At 48.9% G+C, this 23,155-nt stretch overlaps 1 protein-coding gene across 3 annotated transcripts in view; it reads right to left on the reverse strand.

Annotated features, from left to right (window-relative positions):
- Positions 1-282: 282 nt before the first annotated feature.
- The window catches only part of RNF112 (ring finger protein 112), a 680,823-nt gene continuing 657,950 nt past the window's right edge, over positions 283-23,155 (reverse strand). For all 3 annotated transcript variants that reach the window (XM_069651835.1, XM_069651833.1, XM_069651834.1), the window contains one exon: positions 283-974. In XM_069651835.1, coding sequence (XP_069507936.1) covers positions 420-974 — 555 coding nt within the window. In that variant the 3' untranslated portion in view covers positions 283-419. The remainder of the gene's footprint in view (positions 975-23,155) is intronic.

The following is a 23,155-nucleotide window of genomic DNA, read 5'->3' on the forward strand; positions in this document are numbered from 1 at the left end:
TCCCTCTTATATACCCTCCATTCTAGTCCCTTGGGTGGCAGCAGTTGCCTATTCCCCTCTCTCTGTCTCTTAACATCACAGTCCCTTTTGCTTTTCTTGCTCGAGCTATAAATACATCCTTCCCTTTTAACTCTGAAAGTGCTTTGGTAGCCAGTGCATAATCCAGGATACATCCTTCCCTTTTAACTGTGAAAGTGCTTTGGTAGCCAGTGCATAATCCAGGAGCTTTTTTGATCCAAATAAATTGCTTTTTGTTGCCTGCCCCCCTCTCCTATGTTCCTTGTTGATGTTGCTCGATTAGCATAGCACCTGTATTGGGGCTTTGAGGAGCACAGTCCAGCTTTGCAGGTCTGGGTGATTGCTACCTCAACAATGAGATTAGTTAAGAGAGTGTTTAGCAGCTGCCAGGAAAGTTTGCTTCAGGAAGAAGAGTTTAGGTCAAGTAACTGTGCCTCCTCAGACAGGTCTATAAACCCTTGTGGGTCCCCACCTTCCCCTTCACTGTCTCTGCTGTCGTCGTCACTGTGGCAGTCATTGTCTCGATTTAGATTCTTGGCCTCCTTCTTCCCAATCTGATTGCCCACCCCAGCCCCTACGCCTCCTCCAATGAGGGCAAACGTGCTTGTTCCAGTCGCAGCACCCACCACAACAGTTGCTACCTCAGCAGCCACCACTACACCAGCCACCACACCACCCACAACACCACCGGCCAAGCCAACCACCCCCACACCCACAGCTACCCCGGCCTTGATGGCATTGCTTCTGAAGCGCTTAGTGTAGGCAGCCATAAATCGCTCCATGTGCGCTTTGATATGAATCTCTAGCTCGATCTTTAGGTCCACTTTTCTGTACTCGTCTCCCTCCAATTCCCTCCCATAGCGGTTGATCATCTCTGCCATCTTATCTTTCAGCCGTTCCTTCATCTTGCTTGGGGCCATCTTTAAATTCTTGAACATGGATTGTGAGTTAAGGTCCTGCAGTGAGTAAAAAAAAAAAAAGCATTATATTTCATAACGTTTGTGAGGTGATAGCAAAGGCTAGCAGAGACATGGGACTGAGACAACCCCCATGTAGACATTTTTACTTATCTCAAACATATACAGGAGTTACTCGGTTACTAAGCCAAACCCTAACCAGGCATTGTCACCGAGGCATGCACTATCCAGGTACCTATATAAGCTGTATGAAATCCATCAAACCACAAGCAGAGCGGACATCTTTCAGATTTTCTTTACATTTTAGTCTCTTAGAAGCACATATCACCCAAAGAGGAGGAGTCACTGTCCTACTGGACATGGGGATTAAAGTTCCTAGGTTTAGGGTGCTAATGGAGTGGTGCATCTAATTGTTTAACTGTGGGGGTAGGAGGGGCTTATAATGATTTCTTATTGAATTCAGGATCAAAATAAAGACACGTTTCACTTAGTGCTTGTTGCTATGTTATCCGGTGTCAGGTGAAATGTTTATGAATAGCTGTTAGTGTTGACACTTTTGTTGCTATGATAATCAATGTAATAGGCTGCTGTGTGAGGGGCAGATAGTCTCCTTGAGAACCTGGTAGTTGCAGCTCTCTGAGAATCATGTTTGTCCACCTCAGGATGCCATACCTGCTCTTCTTCACTGCAGACTGTGCAATGAGTTCCTTCTATTAGCCATGTTTGACTGTTGCATGCCCTGTTAAAATGCTGCCTTTCTACTTGTATGATTGACTCTTAAATCTTGCTGTTTTTAATCTATGAACTGCTTGTGTTGAATTGGTTCACTTCTCTCCCCTTTTGCAACCAACTTCCAAAGCCCTTTTTTTCTACCTCTTAGTCTCTGCACCGCCTGAAACTTGAACTCTTACTGTGTTTGAAACCTTGTGCATGGATTATTTTATGCTGTATTTTAGTGCCCGAGGTGGAGTGGCCGTGATTTTCCACGAGTGGATCCCTGCTTCGGTCACACCTACTCAATCCTTCTCCTCCTTTGAATGCCTCGTCTGTAGGCTCAGTGTCTCTTCCACTCCCTCTCCCACCCTCAATACCATCTACAGGACTCCGAGCCCTATTTCTCTCATCTTCTTTGAATGGGCCAACCTTGCCTCCTCCCTCTTGACCTCTTCCTCTAAACTCCTTCTCCTCTCCAACTTTAATATCCACCTCGACTCTCCTGACACAGCTACCTCACAGTTCCATGACCTCTGACTCCCTCTCTCTCACTATTCTCCCTTCTGGTCCGACCCACTCAGCCGGACACACCCTGGATGCCTTCATCTATGGAGACATCCTGATCTCTAACCCGGTCACCACCCCTCTGTCCTGGTCTGACCAGTCTCTCCTCTCGCTTGAGGGCCCTCTATCTGAGTCTCCCCCCACACTGCCAGCCACCTTTGCCGCCATTCGAATGATGAAGCGAGTGTCCGTTGCTGCTTTTGCCTCCACTTTCCTCCCCCCTCGAATCCCCACTTTTGTCTCTCCCTCTGACTCTGTCCTTTCTAACTTGCACCTCTCCATCTCGAACAACCTCAACATCCTTGCTCCGGTCATGAGGATCTACCCGAAACCTGCCTCCAAGCGCAACGGCTGGTATGACTCCGATCTATCTAGCATCCCTGAAACCTAAGTGCAGAGTTGCTGAACAGAAGTGGCAGAACTCAGGATCACCCTCTGACAAACTGGTCTGCCACCTGCTCCAAAGGCAATACCGTTTCTCGATCCGCTCCAAGAAGAGGGGCCACATCCAAGCCGGCATCTCTGGAGCCACTAACAACACGGCTGAACTTTTCAAAATCTGCAAGAAACTCACCAATCCAACTGCAGTCTCCACCACTCTCCTTCCTTCCCAGCCTCTCTGCACCGCTTTGTCCTCCCATTTCACATCAAAAACCCATCCTGTCTTCATTCTAGACATCCCCCACCTCCACTACTGCTCCCCTGCCTTCCTTGGTTCTTCTCCCTCCACCCCGCACTCGCCTCCCTCCTGCCCATAGCACCTGATGAGGTCGCTAAAGCTGTCCGCTCTATGAAGGTCTCATCCAAATAGGTTCTCCTTGCTCTTCTAGAAACATTAGGGACAACAATTTCCTCTCTTGCACCAGCTCTTTCTTATTTCTGTAACCACTCCTTCGTCAATGGCTCCTTTGCTCTATGAGTTAGGCACTTCCTTGTGCACCCTCTCCTAAAAAAGCTATCTGCTGACCCTTTCTACCCGGCTAACTATCACCCAATCTCCGCCACCCACTTCTTGGGTAAACTCTTGGAGAAGCCGGTCCTCCCCCAAATAATCATTCATACTGAACTCACTGGTTGCCTCCAAGACCAACAATCTGGTTTCCGGGCATCCATAGGCACGGAAGCTGCATTCCTGAACACCCGTGAAGACATGCTCACAAATCTTGACTCCAACTCTCCTGCTGCTCTCATTCTCCTCGATCTCTCCTCTGCCTTAGACACGGTCAACCATTCCATCCTCATAAAACAGCTTCATGATACCCTCAGCATCCCGGATCGGGCACGGAATTGGCTAACGTCTTTCCTCCCCAACCACCCCTCCCAGCTGCAGCTGGGCCCTTTCTCCTCCACTGCTTCACTTTCTACCTGTGGCATCCCTGAGGACTCTATCCTATTGCCATGGCTATTCAATATCTATCTCGCCGGCCCCTCTTGCACACCTGATCTTCTCTTTCTCTCTCCTCATTTCCAGTGTTATTCTGATGACACACAGATTTCCTTCAAACTCCCCTCTACAACCTCCTTTTCCTCCTCTCTCATTCCCAATAGTCTTTGCGCTATCTGTCTTAATGCCAATAAGATGGAGATCCTTCTTACTGGGACACCTGCATCCTCTTTCCCCCTCACCCTCTGGCCGTCTTCCGTCTGCCCTCTACCCTCACCACCCTGTGAGGCCAAAAACCTTGGGGTCATGTTCGACTCCTCTCTCTCCTTCACCCCTCGCAACTTGGACCTTGCCAAGAAGGCCCACTTCCAGCTTTACCTCCTTAGAGGCATTCTCCCTTTCCCCAAAAGCTCAATGTTTCCAGGGCTCTGGTCCTCTCTACTGCAACAGCCTCTTCCTCAACCTCCCCCTTTCCTCTGTACGCCCCCTTAAGCTAATCCAGAATAGGGCTGCAAGACTTATCCTTGGCCTCAAGCCCAAGGACCGTATCTCTCCAGCCCTATGGTCTCCCCACTGGCTCCCCGTGGGCGCGAGGATCAAATTCAAGACCCTCTGCATCATCCAGAAGGCTTTCTGGGGCCTGGGACGACGCTACCTCCAACATACTCTCCCTAAATACCTCCCTGCCAGAGCCCACCGTTCATTTACTCCAACTCTCTGCTTGGCAAAACGCTTCTCCAAGCAGAGAGTGGGTGGCAGGTCTCTCTCTTCGGCTGATGTCTCTCTTTGGAACAGCCTCCCTTCCCCTCTCATACTCGAACCAGACCTCCTTAAGTTCCGGAAATGTCTCCAAATTCTGCTTTTTGCTATCTCTTCTGTCTTCCCTGCTAATCACCCCACTGCTGCTGAGACTGATGGCCCGGACCTTCATGTATCTCTCAGGTACCAGGCCCCTGCCCAGTCGACACCAGCACGCCCTGCCCCAGCACTGCCCCTGTGGGCCCCCTGCCTGGTGGCTGTGCATCCCATCCTTGGGATCACTCCGCCCTAGCACTTAGCCATCGGCCTCCTCCCCTGGCTCTCCCCAGCACTTACCTCCCGGGCTCTCAACAGCATTTGCCCATACCCTGCTACTTCCCTCCGCCCCACTTCCATCTCTTACACCTCCTTCATAGCACTTGCACATCAGAATGCCACAAGGCCTAGTCTAGTAGCACCACAAATGTTTATTTACTGTTTTTCTTTTGTCATTATTATTTACTCCCCTGTCCCCTCCCTACACTGCCTTGTGGCACCATCTTGTTGTATAGGTGCCTAACAAATGCTCAATAAATCAAAATCAAAACAAATACTGATATCACTTCCTCTTACCTTCTCCAGGAGGTTTCTTGCCTGAAAGCTGGGGACCCAGCATGGTTTGCACAGAACACTTCCAATGGGTCCAAGTCTGCCCCTCCAAGTCCCTTTAAATACGCCCAGACATTTTTTTAAACAAGATTCAATAAAGTTGTCACCCTACCTACGCTCTTAGGGAGATCCTAGAAAAAGGCCAATGCATAGCGGCCTGCTCCTTCTTAGGGTGTGATGAAATCATTTGCCTTTCTTTTTAGGCATGCAGGGCGGTGACCAAGTGGGCCAGGTGCTGCCCCAAGGTAGCGGATGGTGGGGCTGAGGAAGAGCTTCTGGACACCTACACTTAGTCCCAGTCTTAGGGCACAGGTCTTTCAACGACCTGCTCGACTTTCCTCTGGAAGAACTAAAGGAAGAGCGGTGCTGTTCGAGAGTGCCCCAGTCTCTGTATCTGCCTTGATGGCCTGCAGGTACTCGTCGATGGCCTTCCCGAAAAGGTTATCTCAGTCGAAAGGCATGTCCAGTACCTTTGTTTGGACCTCCTAATGGAAATGTGTAGCCTTCATCCAGCCTTGACGACGAAGGCAGACACTGTTCCCCATCTGGCGGAACCCCATGTCAGCAACATCCAGCGTCAATGTGATGGCATGATCAGACGCTATCACTCCCTCCTGGAAGAGAGTGATCGCCTCCATCCTCTTGTCATCGGGGAGGAACTCCAGGATAGGCCCCAGCTTGTACCACTACTCCCTGTTGTATCTTGCTAGGATCGCCAGTGTGTTGGCCGCCGTGATGGTGGACGCCGCAGTGTAGATTACCTTCCTCCCCATGGCATCCAACTTCTTACCCTCACTGTGCCGAGGGACTGAAGAAGACGAGGACGGGTTAGATGACCACTTAATTGCAGTCGCTGGAACCACTGAGTCCGGCAATGGTTATGACCTCAGGCACTTGGGGGTGGATTCTGCTACCGGGTACTTCTTCTCCAGCCTATCTCGCTTGGCTGGAGCCATGCAAGTGTTCAAGAGGGTCAGGCCCTCCTCCCACATGTCGTCCAGGAGGGGTACCGCCAGGATTGTCTTCCTCTTGGCCTCACGCCTCTGGTACAGGAAACCCTCCTTCCTGGTCTCCTCGGGCACAAGCTCAGAGGCTTTGGCGATCATAGAATGGAACGATCCCACCTCGTGTGGTGGAGATGCCCTAGGCTGCGGGGACCCACGGCCTGCTCCAATGATAACATCATTGTGGCCGTATCCGCCCCCGTACCTGTCGTCGGTGGTTGATCGGGGCATGGGAGACAGTTGGAACAGGCCCTTGTGGCATCCTCTTCTGGATCTACTAAGGTGTGGAGGGTTGATAGGATGTCCAGAGACACATCCCTTGGAACTGGCATGATCGGCACACTAGGCCCCGTGCCTTTCTCGTCCCTGTTGCCCTCATCCTCTTCGGCGATGTGGGGGCTACCCTCGCAGGGTCAGCCCCTTTAGCTTTCAAAAGAGCAGCCTCCACCAGCTCTATCATGACAAAGACTTTTCCTGATCCGCCCCGGTCTTCTTGGGCAGCTCAGCCTTCTTCTCCTCGGTCCGCAGCTTCTCTGGCTTCTCCCGCAGCTCAGCCAGGTCTACATTATTTTTTCTTCGAGGAGGAGCTCGATTTCCGGCTGGCAATGGAGGCCGAGGGTGATGCTGATCGTTCCCTGTCTGCTCTGTGACCTGCTTCCTCTGCGAACCAGTGGACCCGGACTTGCGGTGCTTGGCCTTATCTTGAGCCCCCACGGATGAGGCGCCCTCACAGGACTTAGAAGCCTACTCTTCGGACCGACCGGCTTTGGGTGAGGCATGCCCCTGCTTGCACGTGTACATCTGTGTCTGTGTCCTCTGTTTGGGAAAGGGGCACCCTGGGGCTTTTGGCAGGCGGTACAGCCGGCGAGAACATTGGTGGCGAGGTAGGTGCCCGGCAGGAGAGAGGGTTTTGGTCTGCTCCGCAACGGTGGAGTATACTTCTCTCACTGTCGACCGCGCATGAACCTCGCAGTAAGGTTTATCTATCACTGATAATATCCTGGTGGCAGCGGCTCTGACAAGAGTGTGCTCGTGTGCCTGAGAGACAATTTCTGGAAGCGCTGAAGGAGCACAGTTTGAAATCAGAGGTGAGGGCAGTGAGAGACTGGGTCTGGAGGGCCACGTAATTGCAAAAGAAAAAAGAAAAACAGTGGACAGGGCGTGAATCTGAAAGTTGGAGGTGTGGAAAAGGCACAGGAGACTGGCAAGAGCAGAGGAGAAAGTTCAATAAGGGAGACAGTGCAAGTTTGAGTGGGAGAGGCACATGTGATCAGTCCCCAAGCAGTAGTGGTACCTGAGTTGCGGCCTATGGTGGGGCAGAGGGGCCTGTGCGCTCGGCCACATGTGAGTTGTGGCCTCTACCAAGACAGAGGTGCCTGTGTGCTGGGACACGTGCAACCTCACAGAGGGCCGGTAGACCATGGTAGAAAACCAAGCCAACGCCCCGGTGACGGAACACAGGCCAGCAGGTGGCGACACCATTTGAGGGGGCAGGGACCCAGACCAAGGCTCCATTCCCGAATTCGACACATCAGGAACACCATCCAGCCTCGGGCCCAGGTGGAATCTTTGGATTGAAAGTTTAGAAATGCATTTCAGGGCTACAGGGGAGACGGATGATGATGGAAAGCTGTCAACGCTGACATATGCAGCGGACCGGAGGTGTACAGAATTTTCAAAGCTTTGGTGCCTGTCGATGACACCTAGCAAGCGGCAAAGGCATGCCTGAGAGAGCATTTCATGCCATTGGCAAACGAGGACTATGAACGGTTCATGATGTGTGCCGCCAAACAAAAGGAGGACGAATCGTTGGACAAGTTTTATGGACGTCCCAGACATTTGGCAATAACATGTGCCTGGGAAAATGAGGACGCAATGGTCCGCAATCAGCTTATACAAAGATGCATGTCTGGCAAGGTGAGGTGGCAAATTTTGAGGGAGCCCGGGTTGACAATGGCTCGCATCCTCGAAATGGGACGATCATATGAATTGGCAGAGGTTAGGGCTTCGAAAATGGATGGAGTGATTTGCTTGCTCAAACTGGAAGATGTGTGCACAGTGAAACGCCAGCAAGGGGCCACAATGACCAAGACGAAGTGGGTCCTATGGAGAGAAAAAGGTCCAGAAACACCAATGCCATGCCCGAGATGTGGTTAACAACTCCTGCATTCAGGAGAGTTCCCGGTGGAGGTGCACAGTGCGCATATGTAGGGCAGAGATTCTGGTTCTCATGGATACGGGTGCACCAGTGTGTGTGATAGCACTACAACACTATGCCCTTCCAGGCACACCTTTACATTGGGGGTATATGCGGAAAACATCAAAGCAATGTTAGAAAGGTTCAAGAATGTGTATGAAGGAGTTGAGAAGATGGCAGAGGAGTCGATAAAACTACATATTGATGAGTCGGTCCACCCAGTTGCACTCAAACACTGACACAAACTCTTGCACTTGAGAGAACAAGTAGACTGAGAACTGGCCACTTGGTAGACCTAGACCACGGGTGCACAATTTACCGCCCACGGGCCAGTTGCGGCCCGTCATGCAGTTTTGTCCGGCCCACGAGCAACAAAGACTTTCCTAATGGAGGGCGGCCGCAAGCAGCATCGGCCGCCCTCCATTAGTAAAGTCTTTTTAACTCTTCCGGGCTGGACAAAACACTGGCCCTCATTGGCTCAGGGCACATGCACCATGTGGCTCCTACGAGTCACGTAGTGCGTGTGTGCTGCACCAATGGGGGGCCAGCACTACGGCTGGTGTGGCCAGTAAGGCTTGATGCCAGAAGGTATTTCAGCCTTGCCACACCCACGCCAGCCATAGTGTCAGAGACCTTGCCAGCGTTACAGCTAGCCTGCCTTCCAGCATGTCCGGTAAGTGGGGGATTTGGGGGTGCGCTGTTTGCTTGCTTGTGTTTGTGTGTTGGGTCTGTCCTGCCTGTATGTTTGTGTGTGTATGTTGAGATGCGGGGGTGGGGGTGTGTCGGGTCTGGCTGAGTGTTCGATTTTGTGAAGTGCTGTGTATGTTGAGATGCGGCGGTGGAGGGTGTGTCGGGTCTGCCTGAGTGTGTGTTTTTGGGTGAAAGTGCTGTGTATGTTGAGATGCGGGGGTGGAGGGTGTGTCGGGTCTGCCTGAGTGTGTGTTTTTGTGAAGTGCTGTGTATGTTGAGATGCGGCGGTGGGGGGTGTGTCGGGTCTGCCTGAGTGTGTGTTTTTGGGTGAAAGTGCTGTGTATGTTGAGATGCGAGGGTGCGGGCAGTGTCGGGTCTGCCTGAGTGTGTGTTTTTGTGAAGTGCTGTGTATGTTGAGATGCAGGGGTGGGGGGGGGTATGTCGGGTCTGCCTTAGTGTGTTTTTGTGAAGTGCTGTGTATGTTGAGATGCGGGGCTGGAGGGGGGGAGGGGTGTCGGTTCTGCCTGAGTGTGTGTTTTTGTGAAGTGCTGTGTATGTTGAGATGTGGGGTGGGGGTTTGGGTCTGTATGGGTGCATGGTGTATTGGTGTATGCTTGTCAGTTTGAATGCCGAGTTTGGGGGCTCGGGTTTGTATGGGTGCATGGTGTATTTGTTTATGCTTGTGAGTTTGTATGCTGAGTTGGGGGGCTCGGGTTTGTATGGGTGCATGGTGTATTGGTATATGCTTGTGAGTTTGTTTGCTGAGTTGGGGGCTCGGGTTTGTATGGGTGCATGGTGTATGTTTGTGAGTTTCTATGGTGAGTTGGTGGTGGGGGTGGGGGTTCGGGTCTGTATGGGTGCATGGTGTATGCTTGTTAGTCTGTATGCAGGGGTGGGAGTGGGGGTTTGGGGTATGTATGCATGGTGCATGCTTGGGGGCATGAGGCATAGTGTTTGGTTGGGGGCCATGTGGAATAGTGTTTGGTTGAGGGGTGGGGGCTATGGGGCATAGTGTTTGGTTGGGGGTAGGGGCCATGGGGCATAGTGTTTGGTTGGGGGTAGGGGGCCATGGGGCATAGTGTTTGGTTGGGGGTAGGGGCCATGGGGCATAGTGTTTGGTTGGGGAGTGGGGGCAATGGGGCATAGTGTTTGGTTGGGGAGTGGGAGCCATGGAGCATAGTGTTTGTTTGGGGAGTGGGGGCCATGGGGCATAGTGTTTGGTTGCGGGGTGGGTGCCATGGGGCATAGTGTTTGGTTCAGGGGATAGGGGCCATGGGGCATAGTGTTTGGTTGGGCGGTAGGGGCCATGGAGCATAGTGTTTGGTTGGGGTGGGGGCCATGGGGCATAGTGTTTGGTTGAGGGGTGGGTGTCATAGGGCATAGTGTTTGGTTGAGGGGCGGGGGCCATGGGGCATAGTGTTTGGTTGGGGGTAGGGCCATGGGGCATAGTGTTTGGTTGGGGGTAGGGGCCATGGGGCACAGTGTTTGGTTGGGGAGTGGGGGAGTGCTCGAGGGCGGAGCGACCTCTGAACGGGCCCATGAGATTCAGAACTCGCCCTCCAGCACCTTAAAACGAGATAGCTGCACCTTGAGGAGGATGGGGTGCAGGATTCTCTTACTCCAACACCAATTAATAAGGACAAGTCAATGGTTTGGCAAAGGGAAGTCCGTTTAATGACAAGTACAAAAAACGGGGAAACAAATGGAAATCAACAGTGATGCGATCGCCTGTCTCGCTTCAACTTCACAATTCTTCATGCAAACAGTAATTTTTATAGCAAATTCTCATCATCATAGACGTGTAGAACTCATAAGTTTGACATGCAATTCTATTGGTCGGGAAAGGTAATTTAAGTATAGGTGCTATATCTGTATATGGTAACAGAGCGTGAGGATTGGATAACTCTTATCGGGTGGGCGTCTACGCCCATCCCTCTACATCACTTGTCACTACAAGTACGTCTCATTGGTTTTACTAGCTATAGGACCCTAGATTATTTGGTCCATTGTGATTGGGTAGGTTACACCCCTAGGCATAAATCTCCACTTTAATTAGCAGCATGTAGAATGGACACCCAGATGTGGCGTGCCTCAAGATTCACCCTGCCTCCCTTCCATCAATCAGCACTTTAGAGCTATGGGTCAATTAGTTGGCTGAGGTTGGCCTCGAAACTGTAGCTTCTTATCAGGAAAAGTGATGGCACCCTTTGGTTTGGGTGACATCAGACGTTGGTACCTCTTCGCACTTGGCTGATCACGTGTCCGTTCACCGCGAATCTGCTTCATTCTCCCTCAATTTGTGCATTTGATTATTTTGTTCGGCCTCGCCACCTGCTTGGCCTCCTTATCTTGACCTTCACGGGATAGGCTTCTATGCTCTTAAGTTATGTTTCTCCAGAGTTGCCACTCTCCTCCCTTCCTGGAGCTGACCTCGAATTCCTAGGCATTGAGCCGCTTCTTGTTGAGTTTCGATTCTGCTCTTTGTCTGGCTTTGAGCTAGTATCTGAATTCTGGCCTGTTTGTCCTTCACCATCCAGGGCTTAGTTCTGCGTTTATAAAATGGAGTCACACTTGTATAATGTGCTTCTTGAGGTAGATATATAGTTGCTGCTTGCCGCTCTATCCTTCTACTAAGCATTGCAAGCAGTATCGTTTCCTTAGCTTCTTGCGTTCCAAGCTTATTTACAGGCATTTGGCCAGTTGCATAATTCAATCGTGGTTACGTCTCCTTTTGATTTTAATGTCGTCTCTTCTTCAATGTTCATTACGTCACTATTCGTAGCATATTATCTTTGTGAGACTTCTTTTGATCCGCGTTTTGTTCGTCTGCACGTCTGTCTGGGCCCTTGTGTTGTTCACCATTTGCCTTCGACTAAGGCCCTTTGAGTCTCTTTGGGTACAGTTTGTAAGCAGTCTTCATTTCGTGTCAACTGCTGGTATGGTTGTCTCCATGTATACTGTGCAGCCCATGGTTGTCTGGTTACTGGCGCTTCAATAGGTATACAAGTCCTTCTGATGGGCACTGGACAGAGCCCTACTGTGGCTCTCTGTTGGTTTATTTGCTCCTTATACGTCACATATCTTGGTGAGCATGCTTCTGGCATCTCGAAATGGGTGGCTGGAGTGCAGGCCATATCTGGGACCTCCTCTACACACCCCCCTGTGGTCGGTTTATCGACCACTTCTTCTTCCTCCTTTAGGTTACTCTTACTTGGATCTTCTGCATCCAATTCGTCGTCGTCTGGGGTTGTACATGATGGTGTAAACAGGTGTTTCTTTGGAGTCCATATTTTTATCACTCCCTTCAGGTTTCCTGCTGTTTTTACATGTTCGTCTTTGTTCCAGGTCATAAGCTGACACTGACCATTTGGGCTACAATAGATCCATTTTCCTTCATAAAGTCTACGTCTTCTGGGATACACAAATTTTGTTCCTTCTGGCGCAAATTCGCTGGCCTTCACAAGATCTCTTATTTCTTCATCTGTTAGGTCTCTCGGCTTCCATCCTGGTTTGACCTCAATCATGATCTTCAGCCCAATGGCCTTCTTCGCACTTTTCTGGCATTGTGTGAGGATTACCTTGATAACACAAAATCCTAGTAGTATCATGAATAGCAGGGCTCCCCGAAACTTGAATATGCCTGCCATCCATTGTGGGACCCATGAGAATAGTGTTCCAAACCAGCTGTCATCATCAACTTCGTCAGTTTCATTGGTCATCTGGTTCTGTAGGTTTGTCAGCATACTTATGGCTTCTGTTAAGGTTCCATTTTCTTCGTCATGCGAAGGTATAACTGTGCAACACGATTCTCCAATTTTTGTGCAAACACCTCCATCCATCGCCGTGATCATGTCAATTACATATCTGTTCTGGAGGGTCATCAGTCGGATTGCTCTTAGTTCTTCCTTAATAGCATTGAATCCTTTTATGGTAGTGTTGATGGTCTGCAATAACTCCCATCTGGTTATCTGCAACCATTTAGTATTTACTCCAACTTGTATCCATGGCATGAGGATCGTTGTGAATACTGATGAGGTGAGGCTGAAGAGCCTGTGTCCATATGGGATTGCATGGAATGCCTCTTCCGATTTGGTCGAAAAGTAGTTTTCTCTCTTCATTCGGGATACCAGTTCTGCGGATCTCCTTTTCCTCAGGTGGGCATCTGCTTTTGGAAAGCTGTCAATGTTCAAGTCACTCTTCGGGATCACTAGTGCAGGAACGTGTACGTTCACTATAGTGCATATGCCTCCCCAATTTCTTGGCAGCCTTATGTATGCTTTGGATCCACACGCCCAGTAATGATCCATAATTACTGCGGTTCCGCGAGTCATTCCTGGAGCTTCGAAGATGCGTCCGCAGTTCTGATTCTCTCCCATCTTCCTCGTGCCATTGTTCCTGAAGCACAATTTTGGGCTTTCCAGTGGCACTATCTGCAATGGTCCCCTTCTATTTCGACCCAGGTTAGTAACTTTACCAACTCTGGCCATAGAGATTTGTACAATTTTTGTGAGTTTTCTACTGCTTCGTTGCGGGCTCCAAGGACCATCCATGCTCGGCATATCACTACTCCTTCTTCCCATTCATTTGGTGAAAGCACTGTTCCCCAAATCTGCATTTGGCCTCTATTCTTCCAAATTTGGGCTTCTTCTGGAGTTTTTCCTTGGACGTTCAGTCTCGGGTTAATTTCCCATCTAGTTCCTGCTCCTTTCACTTCTGGCTTTTCATACCTGATCACGTGATTCCTGGTATGAGCTCTGTTTCTTGTCTTAATGTCCTGGACATAATCATCTTCATCGGGATATGCTGTTTCAGTTGCCCATATCAGTGAGGCATCTTTTCCCATAAACTGTCCTCTGGTGTTGCACATTGCTACATGTGACAAACAGTGTGCTGTCGGGACATCAATCTCTACAGCCACGAAGATCTTGGATTTTCCCATGCTGTACGGTAGAAGTGCACACACAAAGCATTCTTCTTCCGAATTTCGGCTTCCAACTTCTTTCATGTGCTGGTACCAAATGTTGTTCCCCAGATGCGCTGTGCTGTCCAGGTAATCGTTCAATTCACTGTCGTCTTCATGTGGGCTTCTCTTGATTCTTAGTGTTTTCCTGTAGTTCGCTATAACTATATCTCTAAACGTGTGTGTGAATTTTCATTGCTGGGGGATTCTCAGCCATTCTGGTCGATCGAGCATGTTTCCTTCTCTGCATCGATGTGGTAGGTGGAGGTTTTGCAATTCCCTCCTTCTCTTCTTTCATCCTTTTCCTGCCCTCTACAAATGTCTTTATTAGCGACCAGCCTGTCACCTGCCCCGTGTATGGCTGCATCATGGGCCTGGTACTTGTTCCTTGTGTTGGAACTTGTGTGATTCTCAGTACAGTCACTGCGGGTTTGGTTTCCAGTTCCCCATGTAGCTTCTTAGCTTTAGCTATGAACAGGCGTGAATGGCTGCATCATGGGCCTGGTACTTGTTCCTTGTGTTGGAACTTGTGTGATTCTCAGTACAGTCACTGCGAGTTTGGTTACCAGTTCCCCATGTAGCTTCTTAGCTTTAGCTATGAACAGGAATAAATGATCTATCAGCATTTGTGTCCTTGCAGTGAATTCTCCTACAGCTGCTTCTGTCTTTTTAAGGGCTCTTTTTATGTCTTATTTAGTTGGCGTTTCTCTTGATTCTTCTCGGTTTCTCTCATTGTTTTCTGAGGCTGATTGTTCGGCAGGCTGTCTTGTGTTCTCTGCTGCCTTTGCTTGAGGTCTGCAGCCATTGGCACTTGCACTAGTTCATGTGCATTTAGTGTGTGGGTGTGTGTAGTGGTCAGTGCTATGTTTTCATTCGTTCTGAGCTGACCATGTCTCCAGTGTTTCTCTTCATTCGTTAACTCAAGTGTGACTGAATCACTACTAATTACATTCAATTTTAGTTTGTTTGTTTTATCATCAGATTTTCTTGGAACTGGAACAACTATATAGGGTCTAGGTGCTTTCGTGGGACTCATGTGTACATTATCTGGTGGGTGCACTGAAATTGGAACGCTTCGTGCACCAATAAAGAATGCAGTTCTGATTGTTAATGACAGAAAGACAATGATGATCACTATACATATTCACATAATCGTGCGGTATGACAATTGGCAGCATTTCCTTCCAGGGAAGTGGGGCGCCCCTCTGGTTGTGGGAGGACCAGGTTACTGTTTTGGGCCCCAATTTCAATCATAGCAACTGTTAAAGTTCTATTCTTTTTACTCACTCCATTATCGTTTCTCAGAAAGTTTGTATCATAAAGTGTCTTGTGCTTCGCGAGTGTCCCCCCTCTTGCGGGTGACGATTGTCTCTGGTTATGAGATACCGTTCCCTTGCTAGACTATGGAAAGAGGTTAGACTAACATCTTTGGTGAGGCACGTTCACTGTGCATATTCAAAATAGGTCAGTTCCCAGTCCACCCCCCGAATTTGCTTCAGTCCTGAGGACATGCTGGAACCTGTTCAATGCGAAGAAATGGAAAAAATAGCAATCAATCAAAATCAAAGTAAAAAAATAAAATAAAACAAATTGGTGAAGTTCTTGTCTCTGTTCCCCCCATCTGTCCCTCGGTGGAGAGATGATGAGCTTTGACTCTGTCTCCTGGATCTGTCTCTCGGCGGAAAGATGACGAGCTGCCTTGGCTTCCTTGATGTGTCCCTCGGCGGAAGGTTTCACTGGAATCTCCTCAGATACTCTTTTTGGAAGTTGGACAGTTCCACTTGGAGCATAATGCCATGTAGAAGCATTCCCATATGCGCAACATTAGCTGGATCTCTGATGAAGGTGATGACGTCAACCTCGGCAGGTCTCCGCACCATTTCTGGAAAGTCAGTGACTAGGCGAAACAGGACATTGTGTGCCAATTGGCTGTCCTCGGGTGACAGGGACATTTGTCCCGCTTGCTGGGTTCTGGATCACTGGCCCTTCCCTTGCGTGAACAGTCCCTGCACTTTCCTGCAGCGTGGATTGCTACTAGGTAATTCAGTTTGACCCACAGCTGGTTCAAATGTTCTGTGTTAGCTGGATCTCTGATAAATGTAAGTGTGTCAGTGGTTCTTCCGACAATAGCTGGGCACTCTTCTATGATGCAGAAGAAGAGTGTATTGACGAGTTCATCTATAATTGCCTGTGGTGGAAGCATTTGTGTCCTTATCACTGTATTCAGGCAACTGAATGTAGGCTTCTGCAATGACAGTTAACAGTTGCCAGATTACTTTCTTGTTGGCAGGATCTTGAATAAAGTCTGAGATACTGGTGACTCTCCCTACAAGCGACAGATATGTCTCTAGCACTAATTGAAAACAGGACAACACATCCCTTGTGATATTTCTGCTTGGTGACACCATTGATACTGCGAGGTGATGTTCTGCTCTTTGATGAGTCGGGATGCTGTGTTTAGCTTTTAGGCAAAAGTCTTTAATCACAATCTATTTGAGTCTTGTTTTCTTCGACGCTTCAGTGTGATTGCTTTACAAGCCTGAGTCATCAAACGTGTTGTGGCTTAGATGCGCAATTGTCTTCATCACCCTACAAAACTCAGATGCATAGAGTATCCGCTATGTCCTTTCCCCTTTTTGCTTAGAGGAACTGTCCAGTTTAAGCCACAACTTGCAAACGGATTCTTTGTCTTGGCTTTTCTGCTCATGCGTCCTTCCTCGTCATGGATCTTGTCTGCACGTGTCTGTAGTTTCTTCGCAGTGGGGTGCAGCTTGAGGGATTTCTCTGATATATGGCTTAATGTCACTGAGAAAGATCCATGCTCTTCTGCCTTGCAGTTTGATAGCTGAAGGAGTGCAGTCCTCTACGATAAAAGGGCCGTTGAGTCTTGGCTCGTCCCATCTTTTCCTCGTGTGGTTTTTCACCAACACGGTCTCCAGGGAAGATGAGAGGTACACGTAGACCTTGAGCTGCGTCTGCCTCAGTGCCTCCTGCTGTGTCTTGTGCTGCGCTGCACCCTTTTCGTCGTCAGTGTAGTTGGTCTGAAATGACAGTAAGGCTGGATGTCATACAGTTCAAGTATTGTGACAATTCGGTTCCCAGGACCTCTTTGGTTGGCTGGGCATCACATCTAGCTCTATCTCTTGGGGGGACAGGGGTATTCATTCTCCTTCCCGTGACTATCTCGTGCGGCGTAAGATGATGGTCGGAGCCTGGTCAGTTCCGAAGAGCATACAATGCCAGTGGAAGGCAGTGCAACCATCTTTCTTTTAACAAGCCGTTGAGCCTCTCACAAATACCATTACCTTCCGGATGTAACGCAGACGAGAACTTGTGTTTTATACCAAGCAGCAAGCTGATCTGTTCAAAGACTGAGTTAACAAAATGAGCCCCGTTGTCTGATCTCATCACCTCGCACACCCCCCCATCTAGGGAACACTTTCCTCATCAGGAATTTGGTTGCACAGGTTGAGTCTGGGTGTGTACAGGGACCTGCTTCTATCCATCTAGAGAATGGACACACCACTACAATTAAGTACCTGCATCCGTTACACACTTGGACCATGTCGACATAGTCGATATGTAAGTGCTGAAAAGGGCCAGGGGAGGACTCCTCTCACTACTTTTAATGTGTGCCCAGCGGTGAATTACTGGCAGATTATGCAGTTCATCATAAAGAATGCAACATGCTCTGTTAAATTCGGTATGAACCAGTCTTCCGCGAGCGTTGCAGCTAGATTCTCTTTCGACATATGTAATGGGTAATGTAATTGCTCCAATGCTATTTTCAGTAGGGCTACAGGCATGACTGGTTTACCAGTGCTGTCTTGCCGGCACAATCCGTCAGAGGGGTTTAAAGAACACCCTCGACGTTTCCAAAGGTTCTTTTCATCTTGCGGTGCCTCCCCTTGAAGCTCCATCAATTGTGTCTGCCCCATGTTACTATAGGCTTCGGGTGTGCTTTGTGCTACCATCATTCGTTCATGGGTACACGCCACTTCTACTTCCATGATCGTCTCACTTTTGGAGGCCATACGCTTGGCTTCCGTGTCTGCTGCGTGATTTCCGCGTGACACAAAATCTGTTCCGTGAGTGTGGGCGGCGCATTTCACGACTGCTATGCCCACTGGGAGCTGTAGTGCCTTAATCAGCCTGTCCAATAAGGCTGCGTGCTGCACTGGTGTGCCGTCCGCTCAAAGGTAGCCCCTCCTTTTCCAGAGTGCTAGGCCTGCGTGCACTGTGGATGTCACATAGGCGGAGTCACTGTACACTGTTACTTCCTGGTCTGCGTGATTCTCATTGGCGAGTATTAATGCCAACAACTCCGCAGCCTGTGCTGAGAAATGAGATGGTATTCCTGCACTGACGAGTACTCGAAATTCTCAGTTTGCTATGTGTTTCATCACGGCAACGCCTGAATATCTTTATCTGTCTTCTTGGTTGATTCTTGAAGAACCGTCAATGAAAGCAATCTCTCCTCCTGCTAGGGCATTTTCTTTTACCCTTGGGATTTCATCATAGAATTCCTCATAGTTTGCACAGTCATGTATCGGTTCTCCTTCAGTGACTTGCTCGGCTATGAATGTAGCTGGGTTTACTGTATTACATCGGACTATTTTGATCGATGGGTTAGATATAATCACCTCATAGGCAGAAGCTCTTTGAGCTGTCAGCGTACCCTTTGGTTTCTCTAAGATGGCAAATAATGAGTGCGCGACGTATAACGTCATGGAGCATCCCATTACAATGGTTGTCGCTTTCTCTATGGCGAACGCTGCGGCAGCTAAGCTTTGTTCGTATGGGAATTGGCCTCTCATTACTGGGTCTAGATTCCCACTGTAATATGCCAGGGGCTTGTACCCAAACAAGGTTTTTTGGGCGAGCACTGCCGTCATAACGCTGCCATTCGTGTGCGAGAACAGGTAGAATTCTTCTGCATAATTAGGAATCCCGAGGACTGGAGCCGTACAAATCACTCTCTTGAGTTCTGTAAACCCTTTTTCCATTGTCTCAGTCCATTCAATCTTTTCCTTTGTCGCCTGGGCCTTCTTTAGGGCCTGGAGCCAGGGCTTGGTATACGAGCTGTAATCAAAGACCCATGGTCTAACATAATTACACAGACCTAAAAAGCTCTGCATTTGCTTTACCGTGAGTGGCTTTGCCGTGTTCATGATAGCTTCAGCCCTTTCTGGGGTTACCTTTTTCCCCTCATGCGAAATCAACTGGCCTATATACAGCACCTCCTGTTGACAATATTGCAGTTTTTCCTTGTCAACCTTATAACGCTTCTCAGCCAGTATAGTCAGTAGCTGAACTGAATCGCGCCTGCATTGTTCTTCTGTTATGCTGCAGATCAGAATGTAAACCACATACTGCAAGACAACGCTTTCTACTGCAATATTGCTCTGGTCCATCTGGAGGACTTTGTTAAAGATGGACGGGGACTCACAGAACCCCTGTGGCAACCTTGTGCTTTTCAGACGCATTTGTCTGAATGTGAACGACGTCAGATCTTGTGAATCACGGTGCAATGGGATTGAGAAAAAAGCATTTTTCGAGTCAATCACCATGAAATATTTTGCCGCGACGGGTATATTACATAAAATCGTGGAAGGATTTGGGACTAGAGGGAACTTTGCTTCAACAATATAGTTTAATGCTCTTAAATCTTGAATTAAACGTCACAACCCTCCTTTTGAATTCTTGACAGGATAAATCACTGTGTTACAGGGTGACTATGACATCATGAGGATGCCCTGTTCCATCATGGCGGAAATAGTCTTTGCGATCCCTTCATCTGGACATGGGGTATTGTTGCGCTTTTGGTAAAATTGCTCCTGATTTCAGTTTAATTTTGACTTCTCCCACCCCCTTTAGGAGGCCTACGTCATAAGGTCCTGTGGTCCATACTGAGACAGGCACCTGGGCCATGTCGTCATCAAAGTATTCTGGACTTATCAGTGCCAACATCATTCGCTGGGGCACTTCTCTTTTGATCATTTTCACCCAAAATTTGAGACTCACTTCTACCCTTGACTCTTCTGAGTCAGGCTGTTCTTCAAACAGATTGTCATCGGTGACGTCAGTCACTCGATACCCTTCTTCAATGGCAATAATTACACCCCATTGTCTGCCTTCATCATCGTAGCCTTCAACTAATGCTATCCTGCTTCGCACTGTTGCAGCATATATCATCAAGGGAAATATTTGTCCCTTCTCTTCATGCATTGGTATTCTCGGCCTGAATAAAAATTTGTCCGGGGTTCTCCTGACCTTGCCATATGCGAAAACCTCAGGTTCCAGTGGTATAGTTCTCACGGCTTTGTGTCCTGAATAGGATCTGATCATATCGCACACGTTCGAATAATGCATTCCCGGAGTAGAGCATACTATGCCCTCCTCCGTAAACGAGATGGTCATATTCAATTTTGTCATTAGATCTCGGCCCAGAATGTTTACTGGGGTCTGACGCGAATTCAACAAAGGTACATTCATTTCACGTTCCCCTATGGAGACTGGGAGTGCGTCTGTAAAGGGAACTCGACTGTGAGCTCCTATAAAACTGAGTATCTATAACCTCGCCGGACAAGGAAAATGTGCCTTCTCGTAAGCACGAGCGTGTTGCCCCTGTGTCAACTAAGAAGGAATATTCTTTACCCCCTATGGCGGCATTCATCCTAGGTTCCCTATTAGGGTCTGGTGTCACTGATAGGATAGAGCACATCAGGGTTCCCAGTGAGCTGTCCTAGTTCATATATAAGTTAGGTCCACTGTACACTTGTGGATTTTCTCCATTCCCGAGGTTACCTCCCCTTGCAGAGTTTGTGCATTGAGACATTTGTGGTGGGGCCTGTTGGAATTGCCCTTGTGGCAAGTTCCCCATGCTCGGGGGTTGGACCCCCTGTTGCGCACCCTGCTGCATGCCTGGTGCTTGCTGCTGTACTGTGTGATTCTCTGCACTGCCCTGATGTGGGATTGCAGGTGCATTCTCTGTGCCTGCTCCCAATCCTTGGCTATTTTGCCATGCACCTTGGCTCCTGCATGCGCGCGCCAGGTGCCCCGTCATTCCACACAGCCAACAAACCGGTTGTGGTCGGGCTGTTTGTCCATATGATATATCTGGACTGCCATCTGCACGTTTTGAGAGCCTCCTTGATTACTCTGGAAGCCTCTCTGATTACTCTGCCATCCTCTTCCTCTCAATCCCCTTCCCCTTGGGTATTGTCCTATGAAACCCTGGTTATTCTGCTGTGGGATAGCCACATCCCACAGCTGTGGGATGTGGGATGTTGTGAGTTCTGTTCAGCTGGGCTAGTCAGCATAGCTCCTTCGAGAGCATACTTGGATAATTTCTTTTGCACCAGCTTTGCTTCCTCACCTTTACGAGTTGCCTTCTTTTTCCGATTCTTTTCCTGCAACAGTCTACAATAATGAGCAATTGTCAACTGTATTTCGGCCCCAGGTTTAGCCTCAACTCCTACCAATTTCTTAAACTTTTTGTACAGGCTCTGGTAACCCTTGGCATAAAATGTGGCAAAACACAGGTATGGATTTTGTCCAAGATTCATGCGTTTCGAGCACCCACGCGTCTTGGAAATTCTGGATATAAATTAACGGATCTTCTGACTCCTTCATTTTGCGAGTCATAGCTCCCATATCGGAAGTATCTGGGTAAAGCACTCGTAGCGCTTTCCATACTGCTGCTCTGCAATTATTAAATGGTGCTCCGTCGTGGGCAGTGTTAATTATGGTAACACCAGGGTACCCAGCCCGAGCCCATACATCGTCTGCTCTCTCACCGAGTATGGCAATCAGGAGACCTTCAATGTCCCCTATAGCTAACGTGACACCCCATGACATTTTTTCTAACTCGTGTATCCACTTCCCAGCTCCCGATGTCAACACTGGAAGCTTGTTTTTCAAGTTCTCTCTATCCATGTGTGGCCACGGAATATATTGTGTCTCGCTCCACCTTTTTCTAGAAGCGGAAACTGGAACACGCAGACTCCCTTCTACTTCCCCATAGCTCTCCTGTCTACCGCTGGGGTAACATTCCTGCATCGCCGTCCACCTGGCAATATCCTCAACCTGTCCGCATAGGCGAGCGCTGGCACCCCCCTCTGACCATGGGATGTTCCTTTGTGTCGGTCAGATTGTGTGGTAGACTCTGATGCCCTTGGTGGGGACTCGCTAACGTCTGACCATCGTACCCCTTTGTCCCTTGGGAGCCGCTTTTCGTGCTGTCTCCCATCTTCATTTGTCTCGTACTCCGTCTCCTCTCCGGAGTCGGACATAGATTGTTCCCAATTCACGCAGCTCCTTGCGTCATCTTCATTCTTACTGATTTCCAGCCTATCCAGGGACAGTCTCCTGCTCCCACTGCTTCGGGTAACGTCCTCGGTGTCATACAGCTGAGTGCTTTCAAAGCGCTTGTCTCCCCTTTCCCCTTGGGATACTCGTTCTAATCCCATTTTATCATATATTTTGTCAATCGTCTCCTCGATGCTTCTGGTGATGTCTTCCCATTCTACAACTGGATTGGGTTTTTTAACTTCCCACTCCAGATAGTCGATATCGCGTGCTCTCTGTCTACGCTTACGCTCAATATCATCATCGAATTCTTTGTGCTTCCTCGCCTCTTCTCTGCCCTTATCTTCTTCCCTTCTTTCATTTCTACATTTGTTTGCCCTTCTAACTTCCTCATCCTCTCGTCTCTTTATTTTTCTTTCATGTTCTCTTTGCTCTTCTTCCAACCTTTGCAGGTTCTGCCTGTACTTGTCATAGGCTGTGTACTGCTTGCGATTGAGCGGCTTTCCTTGCTCTTCGCGATATAGCTGTTCTCGCCTCAGCCTATCTTTCCTCTTTATTCTTTCGTCCCTTACTTCTTTTTCCTTCTCTTTCTCCCTTCACTGTGCCTCATCAGACCTTTCTCTCGGTCTCACATCATCACTTCCCTTACCATCGAGTTTCAACAATATCGGTCCTCCCATCCATTCGTCTTTTGCGAATGCTATCTCATCAGTTCTGTCTTCACTTCCTTTCCCTTTCATTCCCTTTCTCCCCTTATCGAGAGGTACATTTGTCTGTGCCTGATCCTCCTGTTCATCATAGCGTCTCTCCTTGTCCCTCGGGACTGCGGAGGTGAGATTCTTATCCTGATCCTTACCTTTATTTTCTTCACTACCGTACGTAGGTGTCTCATATGAGGGGTTGCTGTACCCTGTAGCTGCCTTGAGCTCTCTCTCTTAATGGGTAGAGTCCCTCTGACTTAGTTCCCTCGCTTTCTGTTTCAGGCGGGGC

Source organism: Ambystoma mexicanum, chromosome 3p (assembly GCF_040938575.1).
Source record: "Ambystoma mexicanum isolate Mex_15411 chromosome 3p, UKY_AmexF1_1, whole genome shotgun sequence".
NCBI lineage: Eukaryota > Metazoa > Chordata > Amphibia > Caudata > Ambystomatidae > Ambystoma > Ambystoma mexicanum.